Raw genomic sequence first — 20,129 nt, forward strand, 5'->3', positions numbered from 1 at the left:
CCTTTAACTACTTCAGCATACTTTCAGCTAGAAACACCATTCAACTTTTAAAATGTTTCCGTATCTTTCTGCTATTACTATTTATCTCAGCTTTTTGCTAACTTTTACAGTTTTGCTTCAGTTAAGCTTGAAACTTTTAAACAATTTTTACAAATTTTCAGATTTATAATGGAAGTCTATGGACGGAATGTTCAGCTGCTAGAGTGTGCCACTCTAGCGTTTTCAAACATTTCACTCATGCCGAACAGCTTCAACTCACTCGCTCATTTTTTACCCTATCTAGATATATTTTACATCAAAACGTAGGGATTTTTGTCAGGATTCAGGTAATGTAACCCTCATTTGTGTGGCATTTACGGTTTTCCGACAGTTTGGCCCAGACCACGAAGAAGTCCACACTTCTCCAATAGAAATCCAATGAGAGCTCTCTGAAAATCCGAACTGAAAATAAAAAAAACAGACTTTTTCGTATCGCTCCCATTCGGGAACCGTTTGACGTAGCAACACGAGCCTTGTGGAAGTTGTTCCTCAGACCTTCCTAGCACTCACATTGAAGGAAGTGTGTCGATATCTTTTATCGTTTAGCTAGGAAAAAGGTTTGTTCGGGGGTAACAAATCTGTCCGAACCCCAAAATCAAGATTTTGACAATTATACACTTTTTTACATCGTCACCACGCCTAGACGAAATATTGTAGAAATATGAAAGTTACACCAGTTGTAGTCCAAAGATGGCTGACGCTCACGGTGAAAGAATTTTTTGAATACCTAATACGGTTTTGGCTCACCGCTCGTTTGTTCGGAGGGAAAGTTTTGCTTTTGAGAGTTCTGCTCTACCATTGTTCTGCATGTTATTCAATGAGACCAGCAGGATTTCTCAAACCTTTATATTCCCCCTTCCCATTAAGGTTGTGAATAAGCTACATCCATGAAAGTTACCCCAATCGGAGACAAAGGATAGCTCTCGCTTAGACTGAAAGAATTTTTTAGGTACCATTTACGGTTTGTCTTCAGCACTTGTTTGTTCGGAGCTGAAATTCCCATTCAAAAAAGCCTGAGAGGAAAGGAACGAAAGTGAAGCGCATGTCTCTCTGTCACTGACAGGCTCGTTAACGTCGTCAAGGTAACCGTGCTTCAAAGAGATTTTACCTCCACCACTTTAAACAGCACATTTTAATCTAATGGAGGGAGACAACACTGATTCAACATTAGGGAGTGGATACAATATGACTACTGGCCATGACCCTTCCCTTCACACGCAACCCTGATAGACTTTCAAAATAAGACTCCGGGGACCCTTCAAAATAAAAGCCCCTAAATTAAACTCATATTTTTTTCCCAGCATATGGCTCAACATTATGACCCAAACTCAACCACTTTTTTAAAAATGAGACTCTAGGGGGTTTTCAAAACACACCCCACAGAAAATTTCAAAATAAAAGCCTCTCATTGCCACTTTATCTACTGCCCTAATAACAAGGGAAAAGAGTGATTTAATGATTAGAAAGTCATCAAGTATCACTGCTGGGTCTGACCCTTTTCTCAACACACAACCCTGCTAGACTTTCAAAATAAGACTCCAGTGACTCTTCAAAATAAAAGCCTCCGTATTGTACTTGTGTATTAATTGATGCAAATGGCCCAGCTATATGACCCAAACTCTACCAGCTTGTTTCTATTAGACTCTAGGGACTTTTTCAAAACTTCCCCCTGAGCAAATTTCACAATAAAAGTCTCCCATTTACGCTCTAATACAGCATCTATTCACCCAATAACATGGAAAACCAGTGATTTCATATTTAGAAATGGATTCTATATCACTGCTGAGCATGACCCTTCCCTTGACACACATCCATGATAGACTTTCAAAATAAGACTAAAGGGAACCTACAAAATAAAAGCCTCTTCCTTACGCACACTCATTCATTGTGCTGTATGGCTTCTAGCTATGACCCAAAGTCAACCAATTTCTTCAAATTACACTACCAAGGACTGTTGACCACACACCTCAGTGCATATTTCTTAATCAGATTCTTAGATTTACACTGTAATAAAGCATCAGCTAACCTCCTAACTTGCAGCCTAAGCCTGCCAACGGTACTTTCATTACCACAGCGGCTCGTAACATGCAGGTACAATTTTTTTTATAAATTCAGCTCCTTAAGTGGTATTAGCTCTCTTTCTATAAGCTTCTCTCTCTGTCCTTCCTCTGCTTCTCATGGTCAGTCTTAAACATAGGTTTGTAGATTTTCAATCCTCTAAGGATGACACTGTTTTCTTTATGCTCATCAACCGACACATTTTAAAAAAATTTCCAATGGTTTTGCCAAGTCTTGACATTTCCACATATGATTTCAAAATGTTAAGACTTATTCAATACCATTGTCCTCAACATTTTACTTCCCATCCTTAAGCTACTAATTTTTTCTTCAACCAGATAAGATTAAAGTTTTTCTTTGTAATTTCTTTTCTACTTCAGCTAATTTCATACTTTTCAGCCTATGTTGTGAACTTTGGCTTCATTCTGCTCTGTTTCTGGACAGGAATTAAGCTTTTCTGTTTGCTGCTAATTCATAACACGCCTGACATGTTTCTGGAAAGTAGGTAAACCCCCCTTCAAAATTTCTTTATAAATTTTTCTAGAAACTTGGGAGACATTATATTAAGACCCTTCTAGTGCCCACATTCAAGACATTTTTTGATATCATGTATGGTTTGGCTGTGCAGCTTTTAAGATGAGCTTGTTTCTGCCATTTTACTGCCAAATGATTCTACCCTACAAAATCTTCAGATGATTCAATTGTTTTCTGCAGTTTGAATTTTCTGATGACTTCCTATCTCATTTTCATATGTTCTTCAGGTAATTTCAGCTTTTTTCATTCAGCAAAAGCATTCCCACTTTGATGTTTCTCCGAAACAGCTTTTTCTAGTTATTATTAATATTATTAAGGTTTTACTGAGGTCGGTTTTGAAATGATCTTTTGAAAACCTGAGCTATTAAAAACGACTGAAACAATGCCCCGAAATGACCGACCTACTTGCGAACACCGGACCAGCCTCTCTCTCTTCCTTTGTCACGTGAACTCGCTCGGTCGCCCGCAGGGCATGCCAGATGCGCAGCATCATAGCAGTTTTCAGATAGCAGGAACGGTCGCTGACAGGCTGCTTCTCCCGTGCCCCATTAGCCAGGTAATATACAGATCAAGCAGAATCATTTTGTTGTGCATTAAAATGTCTCATTCAGCAGCACCAAACACGCATTTTGCCGACTGGTCACCAGATAAACTAGTTGTCTCCTTGTAAGATGCTATTTTACTTTTTATATTTTGTATCCATATTTTTTATCTTAAGTGTATATATTAGTCTATTTTATTGCATGACGTATACCCACAGTTTTTAGATATTTTTATAATTTTATTTACCTATTCCATATTATATGTTTCATGTTGTACGATTGTACCATAAAAAATTCCTAGTTTGTGAACTCCTTCACTAAAAATGGCAATAAACCTGATTCTGATTCTGAAAGTTTTACACTGTAGCCCAAGTCAATGACAGATAACGTGAGGACGACCACATAGGCTACAAATAATTTTGGTAGAGTTTGCAATTGCAAATCTACGGAAGAGGATTAGGGCCACTGAAAAAAAAAAAAATAAGTTAACTGATTTTTAAATTTTATTTCAGTTTAGTATGGGAAAAAAGTAAGAATGCTGACTTTAATCTCATAATTCTAACTTTTTTCTCATAATTCTGACTTTTTGCTGAGAATTCTGACTTTTTGCTCAGTATTCTGACTTTAATCTCAGAATTCTGACAATAAAAAAGTCAGAATTCTGACTTTTTTCCCATGTTAAACTGAAATAAAATTTAAAAATCAGTTAACTTTTTTTTTTCAGTGGCCCTAATCCTCTTCTGTACAAATCTATGTGTTAAGACAAACGTTTTCTGTTGTATAGGTTTTGTTAGGCAACATAAATTAACACATTTTGGTCTCTTTATTGTCTTAATTGTATATTGATTTAGTAATTGCAGCACAATGCCAAGAAAGGAGGGTTAATCATATTGAAAAATCTTAAAAGCTGTTCACATTTTATTTTTAAGTGGTTTGTGCAGCAGGTATTAAAATAGCTATCATTTTGTAGGCTACCATAAATCATATCCACGTGACAAGACTTCCAGTCATGTTGCCCTAATAGCCCATTATTTAAACTAATGTGGCATATTTGTTAAAGCTATTATTATTATTATTATTATTATTATTATTATCATCATTATTATTATTATTGTCATGATGGTTATTATTAATATATTGTAGCCAGTCACAGCAGGGAAGCTCTATACCATCAACATATAACAGGACAGGAGATGAGGAAGAGTTCAGGGAAGACACAGAGACAGAAAAAGACCAGGATGAGGGAGAACAGATGGGTGAGGGAAAACAGGGAGATGAGCCAGATGAAAGAAGTATGCTTTAGTCTGTTCTGTTGGTGATGTGACTTTTTTCCATTGAAAACTCATGTTTAGGGAATGTTACAAATAAAAGTCAAATTTCATTCAACATGCGTTTATTTTTTTTTATAATTAAGTGTTACACGTGCGCTAAAAAGTGCCCTCCCCCCCCTCCTGAGCACCTGCCCCCCAAAATGTCTGTGCACGCCTCTGGCCATTAGCCACTAGTTGTGTCATATTTCAGAGCTGCAACATGTCTGGAGTGCCAAGAAGCACAAGGTGCTCAATACTCTGGGACCTGGTTAAGGTAAGGAAAGCTGAAAAAAGGCCACCTTTGAACAAGACATAAAAGACAAAACATCAAGATTGGGCCAAGAAATATCTGAAGACTGATTTCTCCATGGTGTTTTAGTCTGATGAAATGAGTCTAGATGGATGGGCACCAGGCTGGATCAGTAAAGGGCAGTGAGTTCCTTATGGACTCAGATGCCAGCAAGGTGGAGGTGGAGCACTGGTATCATTAAAGATGAGCTTGCGGGACCTTTTTGGGTTGATAATGGAGTCGAGATCAACTCCCAGACCTACTGCGAGTCTCTGGAAGACACCTTCTTCAAATAGTGGTACAATAAGTCATCGCCATCATTGAAGAAAAACATATTCACGCAGGACAATGCTCCGTCAGACACATCAAAATACACCAGAGTGTGGCTGGCCAAAAAAAAAGTCTAAAATGAGCTCAAATAATGACATTTCCCCCTTGTTCACCCGATCTGAACCCCATCGAGAACCTGTGGTCCTTCATGAAATGTGAGATCTACAGGGAGGGAAAACAGTCCACCTCTCTGAGCAGTGTCTGGGAGGCAGTGTTGGCTGCTGCACACAATGTGGATCGCAAACAGATAAAGACACTGACAGAATCTATGGATGGAAGGCTTTTGAGCATCGGGGTGAAGAAAGATGGCTATATTGGTCATTGATTTTTTTTTTTAGGAATGTTACAAATGTTTATTTCTAAAATTTGAGTTACATTGGTTTAGCTGGTGAAAATAAACAAGTGAGATGGGTATATATTTGTTTTCTATTATGTTGCCTAATAACTCTGCACAGTAATATTTACCTGCACACAGACATCCTCATTAAATTGCTAAATCTAAAAAAAAAAAAAAAAAACAACTTCCAAAAATATGAAACTTTGATATTAAGGAGTCTTTTGGGTTGACTGAAAACACAATTGTGGCCCAATAATAAAAATAATCCTCAAAAATGTAACTTGCCTAATAATTCTGCACACTGTGTAGAAGCAGTTTAAGAGGCCAAAATTTCCACCCAAATGTGAATATTTGACTCCTTAAACATCTTTGTTTGTGGGCTGACAGGAAAGGGGGCTCGAGAGACGGGGAGAGAAATGTGGCAAAGGACCACAGGTCGGATTCGAACCCGGGTCGGCTATGTCGAGGACTCATGCTGCGTTCACACCGGGGGCAGCAAAATCGCGTCTGCTGCTTCATTTTTGCTGCTTGTACCAGTTAGTTCTGACGCGCGGCTGAAGCAGCTTTGCTGCTCTGCCTGCGCGGTCCAAAAGTGGCTCTGACGCGCGTTGGGCGGAGCTTCACTATCCTTTCTCTGCCTTGCAGCTATATTTGCTGTGATCAGTGGGAATAAAGTAGTTTTAATATGTTTTTAAGTGAGAAAATACACCTGAAAACTTCATCAGTGCAGTCAGTTCATCCAGATTACGATCCTGCCTCCCAATATTATTTCTGTCGGAGCCGCTCAGACCCCCACATACCGGCGGTGCGCCGACAGAAGGAATCCATTCATCAACAGCCTCTGGCGGGTCGCCTCCTCACGGTTTATCGCGGCGGCTGGTAGGTGTTTTTCATCTAAATAATCCGATCTGCAGGCACCACAATAATAAAAGCGAACATATTCTGCCGGCAGATGTATATATTTTAAGTTAATTATGCGTTAATAAACTGTTTAAGAGGAGTAATCAGAGCGGTCTGTGTCATCAGCGCTGTGTCTCTCTCCCTGCCAGCTCCCAGATCAGCTTCTCTGATTGGTTGACGCGGCGCGTCGGGCAGCAAAAATTCAATTTTTCCATCTCGAGCAGCAACGCGTTTGCGGCGCGTCACGCGCGTCAGATGCCGAAACGCGCCCGACGCGCTGCTTCAGCTGCTCAGACGCGCTGCGCTTGCTGCTCGAAACGCGCCGCAGGACCTTTTGCTGCGCCTTGACGCGCGTCAACCATTGACTTTGCATGTAAACTCGCTGCTTCTGTCGCGCCAGCTGCCCCCGGTGTGAACGCAGCATAAGGCCAGCGTAAATGAGTTGTAACCTGACTCCGCCAGTAGGATTTGTTCCGCATATCCATCTGGAAACCCTCCGTTGAAGTAATTTTGGGAAGGGGTGAAAATACTGGTTAGCTGATTGGCCTATGCTGGTGATAGACGGGCCGAATAAACCAATCAGATCAACGAAGCATATGGCGTACTAACAGAGCGACGACGAAAACACAACCACAAGCTTGCAAGATCAGGATGGTCTCACAAGGTTACATTAGTTGTGCATTCTAACCACTGCCCCACTGAAGCATTAACCTCGTGAGACCATCCTGATCTCGCCAGCTTTCAAGGTTTCACTCGCAGATCAGTCTGGACTCTCCGTTAAAGAAAATTCAGAGCAGTCCACCAAACGAACGTCCAATCAGCGTTTGCTTTGAGGCGGGTTGAGGTGTGACGCAACGAGAAGCACGACAGTTCAGTCTAAAGAACATGGCGGCTTCAGCCGAGGAAACTAGAGTTAGCGTGGCTATCGAGCAAGTTTTATCGGAATTAGAGTATTTCTTCACTAAAAGAAGAGCAAAACACTGCTCTGGAGGCTTTTCTCAGAGGAAAAGATGTTTTTGCTCTTCTCCTGACTGGTTTCGGCAAGAGCAGCAAGAGTAGCCTGGCTTGTGGTTGTGTTTTCGGTGTCACTCTGTTAGTACGTCATATGCTTCGTTGATTTGATTGGTTTATTCGGCCCGTCTATCACCAACATAGGCCAATCAGCTAACCAGTATTTTCGCCCCTTCCCAAAATTACTTCAACGGAAGGTTTCCAGATGGATATGCGGAGCAAATCCATCTGGCGGTGTCAGGTTACTGAAGCATGCCCCCTGAAATGTACTTCTAAAGCTGGAAAAAAACAAAACAAAAATTGTATTGTAGGAATAATTTAATTACATTAGGGAAAGAATGCTGACATGTATTAGTAAAATTCCTGAATTTCCCATATGAAACTGCTCTTAAGAAAGAGTTTAACATTTTAAAAAAAGCCAGGCCAAATACTGCGACATGAATCTGATGTGAGTAAAATGGTTATTCTTAAAAACCGTGTCACATTGATAAAACTAAAAAGGTCACTAATGGGGATTTTAGAAAATCTGATCTGCTAAGTGCGACATAAAAATAACATCCACAACAGGTTCTTTGAGAATAAAGTAAAGGGAATTGATTTTTCATTGCAGTACAGAGATGTTTTATGTTCCACAATCAGAGTGTAAAGTGGCTGGGTTTCTGTCCCGGATGCTCCAAAGGACAGAGCCAACAACCAGGGCTGAAGTCAGCTCAGCCAGTCCAGATCTTCATCTTCCTCATCGTCACCAAACAGAGGGGCGGGTGGTGGACGCCCCTTTAAGCTCTGGAAAATAAAAAATAACACAAAGTAACAAAGGACAAGTTTTATTTAACCTCATTAATCTCATCTTACAGAAACACTAGAAACAAAAGGTGGGTAGAACAGTCCACATGTCCTTCCTCACCATATCATCCTCCTCTTCCTCCTCACTTGCGGCAGCAGGGGGTTTGGAAGGAGGCGTGCTCTGGAAAAATGACTCTTCTCCATTTTCCTCACCAATTCCTTCAGTCAGACTGAGAAAACACCAAACATAAAACACATTTATTGTATGAAGGGTAGTTGTTCAACAAGGATTAATTCTATAACAGTTTACTGGAGAACACAAACAGCTGAAATCAGAGTGTTACAACATTTTTACCCAAATAATACCCTAAGCAGGGTATCTGCACATTTCAACAAGTCATATTTAAGACCTTTGTAATGCCACCTGAATTAAATTGTAAAAAAATAAAACATAAAAAACCTACTGTACTACGATCTCCATGACTATCAGTCGAAGTCTACTTTTTTTGTATGTTTTTTAATAAACTGATAAGCGCACTCTGCCAAACAGCATATCAGAAATCTGGATCCAAAAGTCTAAACATTCAAAACAAACAAATCAACATCAATGTCAGTGAAAACAAATTTTAAAGGCGTAAAGGTAAATTACATGTGGTCAATAAAAGTAGAAAACTGTATCATGAAACCAACTAAACACTGAACAAACACTCAAAATAACTTCAGCTTTAATATGAAGACACACTAAGACCCGTTGACTTTTTTCCAAGGCAGGCTTTGGATGTGAGCTACTAATTGTCTCATATTGTAAGCCATTTTCTGCTTTCCACAGGTAAGTCGACGCAAAAGCTGAGAATCAGAACATTGTACCAAAAAGCTTGTCGATCTCCACCGTGTTCAAGATCCATGCCAACTTGGAACTTAATATTGCTGTCCTGCTGAGGATTACTGTCAGGTCAGTCATGCTAGTACCGGCTGCTGTTGCTTGCTGGGGTTCACGTAGAACCGACCAATGTTCAGTTTTTGTTTTTGGTTCAGTTTATACTTACTGCCCTATACAATTCTCCTCTCTAATTCCCACGGTGCAGAGTTGGAACTGACTCTTACAAAGGCTGCTTATTCCAATCCATTTTCTTCCGCTTTATCCAGGGCTTGGTCTTGAAGGCAGCAGTCTAAGCAGAGATGCCCAGATTTCCCGATCCACAAACAACACCTCCAGCTGCTCGGGGGTACCCCAAGGTGACACCAGGCCAGTTCAGAGACATATACCACATTTACACTACCCTTGAAAAACCGATCCATGCTGAGACCGGTCCGAGCTGGGATTAGTTAACCAGGCCAAGCTTGGTTCTGACGACCGTTTACACATCACGCCATCTCGGTTCCTCGACTCCTAATGACGATCTGCGGTATTACTGCCAGTATTGAAGGAGGAAATCAAGCAGTTGGTGGCGGTAATGCACCAAAAGACCGCCATAAAACACAAGAAGAAGACGAAGGAGGAGGGAATCAAGCAAATTAAAATGGTGGCGTCCGTCACATTCAGAACGTTATGCTTGATTATTATTGCTGTACTTCGGTGTTATTATTTAAAATGCCATTATTTAAAATGTTGCGTTGAGAAGATTTCGATTGTTGTTTATAGTTGTTGTTGTTCTTCTGTTTTGTGTTGGTTGGCAAGCACCTTCCGGAGGGGCATTACCGCCAACTACTGGAATGGAGTGTGAATCGGGATGTGCAGCCAGACGGAGATGACGCGTTCTGCTCATGCGCTCGTTATCAGAGAACCGAGCCAGGGAAAAACGGTTCGGTTGTGTCTAGCTCAGTTAAGTTCAGTTTGCTTTCCATTTACACACGATAAGTTATCTCAGTTACTGAGCTCGGACCGGTCTCGGCACGGTTTTTAAAAGGTAGTGTAAATTGGATAATAGTCCCTCCATAGTCCCTGTGACTTCCATGAGGCCTCCTTCCAAAGGGACATGCCTGGAATACCTCCCAAGAGAGGCGACCAGGAGGCACCCGGAACAGATGCCCAGGCCACCTCAGCTGGCTCCTTTTGACATGGAGGAGCAAAAACTTAACTCCGAGCTCCTCATCCGATGTCAAAGGATGCACCCAGCCACCCTGTGACGGAAACTCATTTCGGCTGCTTGTATTGGCGATCTTGTCCTTTCAGTCATTACCAACATGCTTCAGACAACCTTTAAACCAACGCTCCTCCAGCCAATGGTTGTTGAACTGCTGACCGACTGCTGGGGCACAAGGAAGGAATCTGTGCGCAACACCAGCTATGGGTGTTACTGAAATTTGTGATTTCACAACTTTTACAAGCATTTAAGACTTAAAGGAATAGTACACCCAAAACACGATTAGCCTTCATTTTCTACTCACCCTCATGCTGAACAACACTCTGGAGTACTTTTTTGATATCTCAAATGCATCTGGAGATCTGGGAGGCTTCTTGCTGTCTGCTGACATTCAAATAATGGAGGTCTATGGTGACCGAGACAGAAAGGTCCATAAAAGTCCACAAAAAACGTGTCAATATTCCTCCATACTGCTCGTCCAATGTATTCCAAGTGTCCTGAGTGGGTAGCATCCAGAATTTACTCGAAACGAAGTCATTTAGAATGTTTTTAGAGCATAAACAGTAGTGTATAGGATTTCCTGAAAGCGCGCACATGCGCGCTCACAACGCTACGGAAGCCGGCAGACCAAACCAGATGAAAGTGCGCATTCAGCGTCTGCTCTGCCAATAATGCAAGCGTAGAAGAAGAAATGTGCTGTTTACCTGTGCAAAGAAAGAAACAACGAAAGAAAAATGTCTGAGGACTTCAGTGTTGAGGAAGAGCATGAGTTCTTTGCCGAGCTGAATGCGCTGGTTTGGTCTGCCGGCTTCCATAGCGTCGGGAGCGCGCATGTGCGCGCTTTCAGGAAATCCTATACACTACTGTTTATGCTCTAAAAACATTCTAAATGACTTCGTTTCGAGTAAATTCTGGATGCTACCCACTCAGGACACTTGGAATACATTGGAAGAGCAGTATGGAGGAATATTGAAACGTTTTTTGTGGACTTTTATAGACCTTTCTGTCTCGGTCACCATAGACCTCCATCATTTGAATGTCAGCAGACAGCAAGAAGCCTCCCAGATCTCCAGATGCATTTGAGATATCAAAAAAGTACTCCAGAGTGTTGTTCAGCATGGTGAGTAGAAAATGAAGGCTAATCATGTTTTGGGTGTACTATTCCTTTAAGGTCTGGAAATACCATGCAAAGAGTTAATTTCATTAAGCCAATTAATGGCTGAGCTGTTCTGAATGCTGCCCAGTTGAACACAGGCACCTATTGACTGTTGTTCACTCTCGTTATTCTGTAACTCTGGAAAAAAGAGAAAGTGGTCCATGATACTGTATTATTGAACCATCCCTGTTTGTACAGAATATAACCAACGCAGCTCAGTTTAACAAATCCAGTCACAAATTTTGGTGCAAAACCTGTATCTGGCCATAATTCACAACATTTTAGAGCTACTTGGTTATTTGTGGTCTGATCCGCTTCTCTAAACCACTGCAGCTGTTTGTTATTATGAGGTTTTTTATTATGAGCAACATGCTCGGTGGGTGCTCTTACTAGGCTACCGTAATAAGTTTATATGCAACATTATTTTCTCTTTCATTCGACGTTCAAAATCTTCGTTGGCCAAAACAGGGAATGTCCCCGGAATAACTTAATGAGGCCTGACTTCCTGTAAGCTGTCGGCTGTTTTCCAGGTGTGACTTAGTGGGTATAAGGTAATTTGGCATTGATTTGGTTTAAGTGATGTTCCTAAAGTGTCTAAAATCCAACTAGAACTCACCTTTTGTCATCTCCAGAGTTATTATGCTCAGCCATTGGAGGCGGAGGAGGGTTGGCTGGGGGTCCAAATGCTTTCAGAGAAGCAGCAGCAGCAATTATTTCTGAAACGTTATCTGTATCATCCACACTTTCTGCATCTCCCTTAACATCTACCCCGCTGCTCACTTCAGCAGCTTTTTCTTGATCATCTGTAGGCAGAGGGGTCTCATCATCAGGACCCAAACGCTTGCTCATATCTGCTTCGTTAGTATGTGTAGCAGATAGTTGCTCCTGTTCTTCTTCCTTAACCTCTGATGCTATTTGTTGCCTTTCCAGATCCTGAAATGCAGATTCAGTGCAGGAAACTGACTGAAGACCAACAGCTTCAGAATCGCCTGCTTGGCTTGGTGTCTCTGACTTCTTCGCCATTTCTGGTTCCTCCTCCTGAACATTCTCAGCTTCATTGACTTGGTGATAATTTGCATCGGCGACATGTTCCTCCTCAACCATCTCTTCCTCTTTCACTTCTCTTTCCCCATTAACTTGAACATTACATTTCTTTTCCGGTTGTTTCACATCCTGACTTTCCTCATTTTCATCTTCTTTGTTATCTGGTTTTAGTTGGGATTGATCTTTGCCACTCAGCAGCTGCAGGGTTACATTCTGGGGGAAAAAAAATTAAAAAAAAAATAAATAAATAAATCCACAATTAAATTAAGGCATTATAACTTTTTTCATATAAAATACATTTACATTGAACTGATTTCTATGATCAGAATCCTTCATTGTAAAATGTTTTAATGCTAGGCAAATACAAACTGATGATGGTTTGAGACAAAGCTGCCTTAATAGTAAGTTTTTCATTGTAGGAGCCAGCGACACTAATGAAACGCTTTTAGAACTTTGATCATAACAGCTTTAAACAAGGGGGCAAAACGTATTTAGTCAGCCACTGATTGTGCAAGAAAGATCTGCAATTTTCACCATAGGTTCACTTCAACTGAAACAAAAATCCAGGAAATCACACTGTAGGAATTTTAAAGGATAATTATGGTGGACAATAAATATCTGGTCAATAACAAAAGGTTCAACTCAGTATATTATAGCAGATGTCAAACATTTTCCTTCAGTCTTCACAAGGTTTGTATATTCTGCATCTGGTATTTTTGACCATAACACAGACTTTCAACTTCCTCCATAAATTTTCTTTGGGGTTGTGGTCTGGAACACTTCAAAGCATTTAAGGCCATTCCAGGACCTTGAAACGCTTTTTACCGGAGCCACTCCTTCTTTGATGGGGTTAAGATCCTTGTCGTGCTGGAAGACCCAGCCATGTTCCATGTTTAATGCTCACACTGATGGAAGGAGCCCCACTGATCATTAGTATAATTTCTATATCCTTTTTTATATATTCTGTGAAATTTGAAGCTCTCTGTCTTACAGCTGGAAAAAAAAAAAAAAAAAAAAAAAAAAAAAACTCTTGTCTACAAAACAACAAGCAATATAGAATTTTATCAAACTACAAGCAATTAAGACTGAAAAAGATACATTTGTTTGATGGACAAAATTTAGACCCAGGTCTAAAAAGAACTGACATCAGGAAGGAGACGGTAACTTAGTGACCTTTTGTCAATAACAGGTCAGTAATTGTTTTGACTAATCACATTGTTTCAGAGGAGAGGTTTTAGTTCTACATTTTGATAATTGTTATGCTTCTTGAATGTTAGAGGCGCATATCTTTTCAGCTTTGTCTGTAGCAGAGAAAGTTCCCTGGATTAGCTTCAAACAGAAAGTCTATTTTGGTAGATTTTGGGGGAAAAAAAAGAGAAACTCACCTTGATGGTTGTGACAATCACCCCCAGCACAGCCTTGCCACTGTACGATTCATTGACCTCAAACTCTGCCCGCAGAGAATGAAACACTCCATTCATCACACGTTTCACCTGGAACAACACATTAATGGTCTCAGGCTCTGCTTAAAGGTTTTTTAAAAGCATTTACAGTAGCAGCCATTAAAAATGGCCCTTCCCAGTCAACAGCCAGCCGAATGGCAGCAAAATCCCCTCCAACTTCTAGCCACTGGCCTTCTCATTGTTGGGCATATTTTATTTACAATGAATTACAGGTTCTGACCAGGAGATAAGGCTTCTATTTAGATCTTAACATCCACAAATCATGACAGAAAGAATATTTTAGATGTTTAAAAAGGAATTTTAGGGGACTAGCCAGGGACCAATCAAGCAAAGTGGGGAAATTTTGAATGGCTATTACTGTATAAAGAAAAAAAATGTAATGCATATCTAATGTTTTTTAGCAACGTTGTTGCAGTGATTTCATTTTTATTTAGGGATAAAATTCCTGTTCTTCCTTTACATGATTTTTATTATATACATGTTGGGATCAGTATAACACGCTTTCATAAACTTTCCATTATGATGGGGTAGCATCTCAGTGGTGGTGGGATTTTTAAAAGTGCAGGAGGTCATTTTATGAAAACTTTTTGTTTTACTTTGTGTTCTACATATGATCTTGTCTTAACCCTTTACAGTAACATGAGACATAAGCTCCTCTGCCTCATCTCAGTGGTTTTACTTTTACCTTAAGGAGGGATACACCAACCCCAGTCAGAACCCACCAATCCACTTTCCAATAAGGAAAGTCTAAGCAGCGTCGAAGCTACTGTTGTGGAGGAGGAGCTGTGGAGAGAAGGCCAAGTTGGTACTAGTGGAAAAGGGGGCACTAAAGGCTATCACCTACTCACGTGGACGTACATCTGAAACCATCTGCACAGAGTTCAAGCCAACTCAAAACTGCGCAGACAGGTGCACACAAAGCAAAATCGAACAACCACGTATGTGGCGTCACACTATACTTATACTGCTCAGCAGGAAAGTATTTCTTGCCAGAAACGAGTAGTCATACTCAACTGTTTTAAATTTGACACGTTTTCTGTCTGCTTTTTTCTCTCCACGGTTGCTACAAGCATGCTTGGTGTGAAGGATTGCTTTAGAGTCGATAGGTCAATGCAATCAGCTGGTTTTCCTTAAATAGAAAATTTTGAACTAATCTAACTGCATGATCTGGTTGAATTTTCTCTGTAAAGTGCCTTGAGATGACATGTGTTGTGAATTGGCGCTATAGAAATAAACTGAATAGAACTGAATTGAAAAGAACTAAAATGAAGTAAAAGGAAAATAAGACCAATGGGTAGAAAATAAAGAATGACCAAGAGAAAAACTGTGTTGTGAATTGGTGCTATAAACAAACTGAAATGAATTGAGCTGACAAGGCTCCCGAGGTGATAGATGGAAATGACACAGTGCTCAGAGAAATGAGCAATTAGCATAACAGCCATACTCTGACTCGCCGACATGTTAGGAGAAAAAACACAGCTAGACTGCTGTTCTTATATTTTTATCTTATTTAGATAGGATGCCATGGCAGTGTGGGGAAGGAAGGCATCTGCCAAGAAAAAGTAGCTTAATTTAACTATCACCGAAGACTCAACCTGGCTCAGAGCAGAATATCCAATCAAGTATGTGGGAGCCTTGAAATCTCGCGAGATCAGAAGTTGGAATTGGAGCAGCTTGTAACCAGCAGGGAATACTTGTGTTGTTATGTGACCATTTAATTTGTTTGCAGTCATTTAGGGACCCCTCACCTCAGTTGCTAGCATCTCCTGATGTGTGTCCCTGTTCTCCACTAATTCTGCCAGCTCTCTGCGGTGCTGTTCTTTAGCTGCAGCTAACATCTGCTCACTCTTCCTCTTCCATTCTTCTTCTAGCTCTGCCTGCAGCTGAGACAGCTACAACACAAAAAAAAAAAACCATTAGTAGAAGTAAGAAAAGTAAGAATACAGGTCACCTAAAGATAACAGTCAGTTACAGTCAGTTAGTAAATGGGATTTTAAGGCTCATGATTCAACATCCATGGCCCAAATCATTGTTTAAGGACAAACCTGCTCTGATGCAGCACTGTCATTGCAGGTCCTGGCCTTCCGGAGCTGAGCTCGAAGGTTTTCAAGTTCCTGCAGGTTGTTCTTCCGGAGCTCCTCCATCTCCTCTTCTCGATGCTGACGTTCTGTCTGCCACTTCTTCTTCCTATCTGATAGAGCCTGAACATGGCAGAAAGACATTTACTCAGATGTTCCCATGTCCCAAACAGCTGCCTGAAATAAATTATGGGTTTTTCTACCCCCCAAACTAATTCTTAACATAATCAAATACGCAGACTTCTAATAAGTTCATATTTCCACAACAAAAAAACAAATAACCCACATATACTCCACATACTCGTTCTAGGTTCTCTTTATCTGATTTCAGGTCCTGCAGCTCCTCTTCCATGGAACTGACTTTCAGCTCCATCTCTTTGCGCCTTTGCTTCTCTGAGCGGTACTGATTCTGAGCCCTGTCTGCAGCCTCCTTCAGCTCTGAAATACAACAACACAAAACTTAAAACCACTTTCTATGTACACCAGGAAAGCTATACATGTGATCATTTGTCCTCCAACTGAACAGAAACTACAAGAAAGAACCACAGAACTGACACTGAAATGGAGGAAGACCATCTGGGAAGTTCTGACCGCTGAATTTCTGTTCAGCATGTTTGTGACATCAATGTACACTAAACGCCTTCAGTGTGTTTATTTTCTTTAAGCTATAAGAATCTGGTGGAGCTTAAGGACGAACAGCAGTGCCCACTTCTGGGCGACAGCAAGACTGCAGCACTGAAAAACGGCCATCTACCTATCAGATGATCAGACAGAACAAATGTTATTTTATTTATCCATTAATCAACAGTTAATCATAAGTAGATTACTTGTTTGGACCCTAAGTTCAGAGGTCAGGCATTTTCAAGGCTCATTTGACAGTTTTTTCTAAATTAGAGAGCTTTTTAACTGCAGAGATTATCTTTGCTCCATCTGCAAAGCATCTTTACAGATAATTCTGCAACTCTATCGGAACTTGTCAAGGAAAAGGGACAGTGTGTAAAAAACTGTTTTGTTTATATATGACAAAGTTCATTTACTGTCTAAAGTGTAAAACTGGAGGTGGTTCAGTGAATCACAGGGATATCGAGCCAGAATGCTCACTTTGATCCCAGCATGCAGCTGCTTTCAGGCTGGCCTATTTCAAGTTTATGAAACTGTTGAGGTTGCATGCTAATAAAGATTCTCAGTCAAACTGGACATAAAGGCAAAAAAAAAAATTACAGTTAAAAGTTATTGTAGCGTAATGTTTCTTTCTTCATCCCAAGTTCTGTCTCGGTTCAAAGCTATTGCCAGTTTCAATGTAATTTACACCTTTTAGACCAACTCATCTCTTATGCTAGGTTCACACCGGACATGCTTTGGGCAGCAAAAAAGCGCCTACTGCTTCATTTTTGATGCTTGTACACATTAAAGTCAAATGTGCGTCTAGAGCATCCGTGATGCTCCTAAAGTGCATCCAGTAAAGAGTGTCCAGATGCATCTAATGCTTCTGCCGCTCCTGTGTTCAATGGCAGAGAGCAGCTTTGCCATGGTTACTGTGATAAGTTAGTAAAAAGTAATTTTAATACATTTTTAAGTGAGAAAGTCCACCTCAGAACATCGTCTGTGTGGTCATTTCATCAAGATTAAGATCCTGCCTTAAATTATTTTGCTGTCGAAGCTGCTCAGATCCCCACATACCAGCGGTGTGCTGTAACTGGGAATCCCTAGCAGCAGCTGGGGGGTTTCTACTACGGTTTGTTGCAGCTGGAAGGTATCTGGTAGAAAGGGCAGGCACCGGAATAATAAAAGCGAACATATTTTGCCAGCAGGTGTTCACATTTTAACTTAAAGTAGGCATTAATAAATAGGCGAGTTTCTGGCGAGTGGTCATAAGAGATCATCAGCAGCGCCGTGTCTGTCTCCATGCCAGCTTCTCGGATTGGTCAATATGGCGCACAGAGCAGTAAAAGTTAAATTTCTCTCTTTTGATGTGCCTTATTGACTTTGCACGTAAATCATCTGCTTCAATCATCTGCGGTGTGAACGTATCATCAGTCAAACAGGACATAAAAAAGGAAAACATTTAAAGTAGATTTAGTGTAAAGTTTCTTTCTTCAACCTAAGTTCTTTTTTAGTTTAAAGCTAGTGCCATTTTCAATCCAGTTTACATAACAAAAACAATAATAATAATAATTTAAAAAAATGCAACAAAAAAAAATTCCACTGGACTTTGTTTCCAAGTTCGAAGACATTTCGCTTCCCATCCAGGAAGCTTTTTCGAGCCTTTATAGAGTAGGCCAAAAACAAAGCCTTGTTTTCAATAATAATTGAATTTTATTCATCTCACATTGGAGAAATTTACCTCTGTTTTTGACTCATCCCCTTCGGGTGCAGTGGGCCTCCGTTGTGTGGGATTGTGTGGGGTTAAAGGGTCTTGCGCAGAGACCCAGAGTGGCAGTGGGTGAAAGTGGGGCTCGAACTCAGAACGTCGGGATTCCAATCTCTACGCCCAAACCACTAGGTCGCCACTCCCCCTATCCCCCACTTTCTTGACCAACTCATCTCATTGGGTTTCTAAGCTAAATAGAGGATCAACTACACCCTGTTGTTCGGGGAGTTCATGTGAATCTAGAAGGGCCCTTTCCTTGATCATGTGTTCAATTTACATCTGGGAATTTGGAATACAGTGATCTCAGAGGGGACAGCTTTCCATGTTCTTGCTTGTGGACACCTGTATGGTCTGTGATCACATTTGGCCATCATTACAAAATAACAATGACAAAGTAAAACCCTGTTCTATGTAGTAGTTTTTTTTTCTTTTCTATACAGTAGTTTGTCTAAAAGGATAACTCTTAAACATCTTCTAAACACTCACAGTAGTACTTGAAAGACTGACTAATTATCTAAAGAAGGAAAGTTTAACTAGTGTTGATGTGAGAAGCTGTCATCTTGAATGTGACAGTTGGGGACAGTAGAGTTCTGTCACTTTCCAACTCATAGCTTTGACTTTAGAGTTGTTGTGGTTGAAAATTCCCAATTCAAGGTAGCCGGGAGGAGGCCCAGAACACGCTGGAGAGACTATGTTTCTCGGCTGGCCTGGGAGCGCCTTGGGATTCCCCCGGAGGTGTTGGCCCAAGTGGCTGGGGGGAGGGACGTCTGGGCCTCCCTACTGAAGAAGCCACCCCCGCGGCCCGACCCCAGATAATCGTAAGAAGATGGATGGATGGATGGATGGATGGATGGTAGCCTACACAAAGGCAGCATAAACTTGGAACCTCTAGCTTTGAATTGCCTTTGGGATGGACATGTTTTTTTTTTTTAAATCAAATTTTTGTTTCGATTCAGTTAGTACATTAGTATTACATTTTGTTTATAATAGATTTTTTGTCCTTGCAATGCAATGAAAATGAAAATTAGGCTTAATGACATTTTGTCTTTCTCATTTTCCAAACCTTCGAGCTGTGCTTCCAGGGCAGCAATGCGTTTGCAGTGGCTCTCACTGTCCTGCAACACTGAGCTGAGCTCACACTGAAGCTTTATGGCCTTCTGTTGGTGAGCTGTAGCTTCAAGCTGCAGCTGAGAGACCCGTGCAGTGGACGAAGCCAGCTCCTCTGTCAGACGGACCTGGTTAAGATAAGAAGGGAGGAGATGGTGGAAGGTAAGTTGTCTTAATTTATCTTAATGTAAGGATGAGAAGGACACAACAACTTAGTGATAAAATCAGATGAGTGACTCTTGGTGTAAACAGCGCATTCCTGCTGGAGGGAAATGATCAATGATAACTAATAAAGAAAAAGAAAGAAGAAGAGAAAAAGAAAGACTTGTTAAAAAGACAATGAGGATGAATGCTGTGAGGAGGATGATCCAGTGGCAGCAAAATGACTGGGTTCAAATAGTCTGTCTTGGTCATTTATCTGCTGAAATTGAATTGCTCCTTTCTGCTGGATCAGAACTAATAAAGATAAAATTGAAATGATACAAAGCAAGGAGTATTGTGTAAGGATTTTTCTTACAGAATATTTTCATTATTCCAAAAAAGTAAAAAAAAAACAAAAAAAAACAGAAAAACACTGGACTTTGTTTCCAAGTTTGAATACGTTTCGCTTCCCATCCAGGAACATTTTTCCACTTCAAATGTCAGAAATGGAGTCAAGTTGCTTTATACAGTAGCCAAATAAAGCCTTGTTTT

At 40.6% G+C, this 20,129-nt stretch overlaps 1 protein-coding gene across 8 annotated transcripts in view; it reads right to left on the bottom strand.

Annotated features, from left to right (window-relative positions):
• Nucleotides 1-7,650: 7,650 nt before the first annotated feature.
• Nucleotides 7,651-20,129, bottom strand: part of fkbp15b (FKBP prolyl isomerase family member 15b) — a 29,275-nt gene continuing 16,796 nt past the window's right edge. For 7 of the 8 annotated variants that reach the window (XM_038267750.1, XM_038267748.1, XM_038267747.1 and 4 more), the window contains 8 exons: nucleotides 19,393-19,564; nucleotides 16,260-16,396; nucleotides 15,926-16,081; nucleotides 15,629-15,772; nucleotides 13,803-13,910; nucleotides 11,990-12,630; nucleotides 8,255-8,363; nucleotides 7,651-8,133 (listed from right to left, as the gene is read on the bottom strand). In XM_038267750.1, coding sequence (XP_038123678.1) covers nucleotides 8,056-8,133; nucleotides 8,255-8,363; nucleotides 11,990-12,630; nucleotides 13,803-13,910; nucleotides 15,629-15,772; nucleotides 15,926-16,081; nucleotides 16,260-16,396; nucleotides 19,393-19,564 — 1,545 coding nt within the window. In that variant the 3' untranslated portion in view covers nucleotides 7,651-8,055. The remainder of the gene's footprint in view (nucleotides 8,134-8,254; nucleotides 8,364-11,989; nucleotides 12,631-13,802; nucleotides 13,911-15,628; nucleotides 15,773-15,925; nucleotides 16,082-16,259; nucleotides 16,397-19,392; nucleotides 19,565-20,129) is intronic. The other variant, XM_038267749.1, reaches the window with a different exon arrangement.

Source organism: Cyprinodon tularosa, unplaced genomic scaffold (assembly GCF_016077235.1).
Source record: "Cyprinodon tularosa strain WSP-4 unplaced genomic scaffold, ASM1607723v1 ctg683, whole genome shotgun sequence".
Classification (NCBI taxonomy): Eukaryota; Metazoa; Chordata; class Actinopteri; order Cyprinodontiformes; family Cyprinodontidae; genus Cyprinodon; species Cyprinodon tularosa.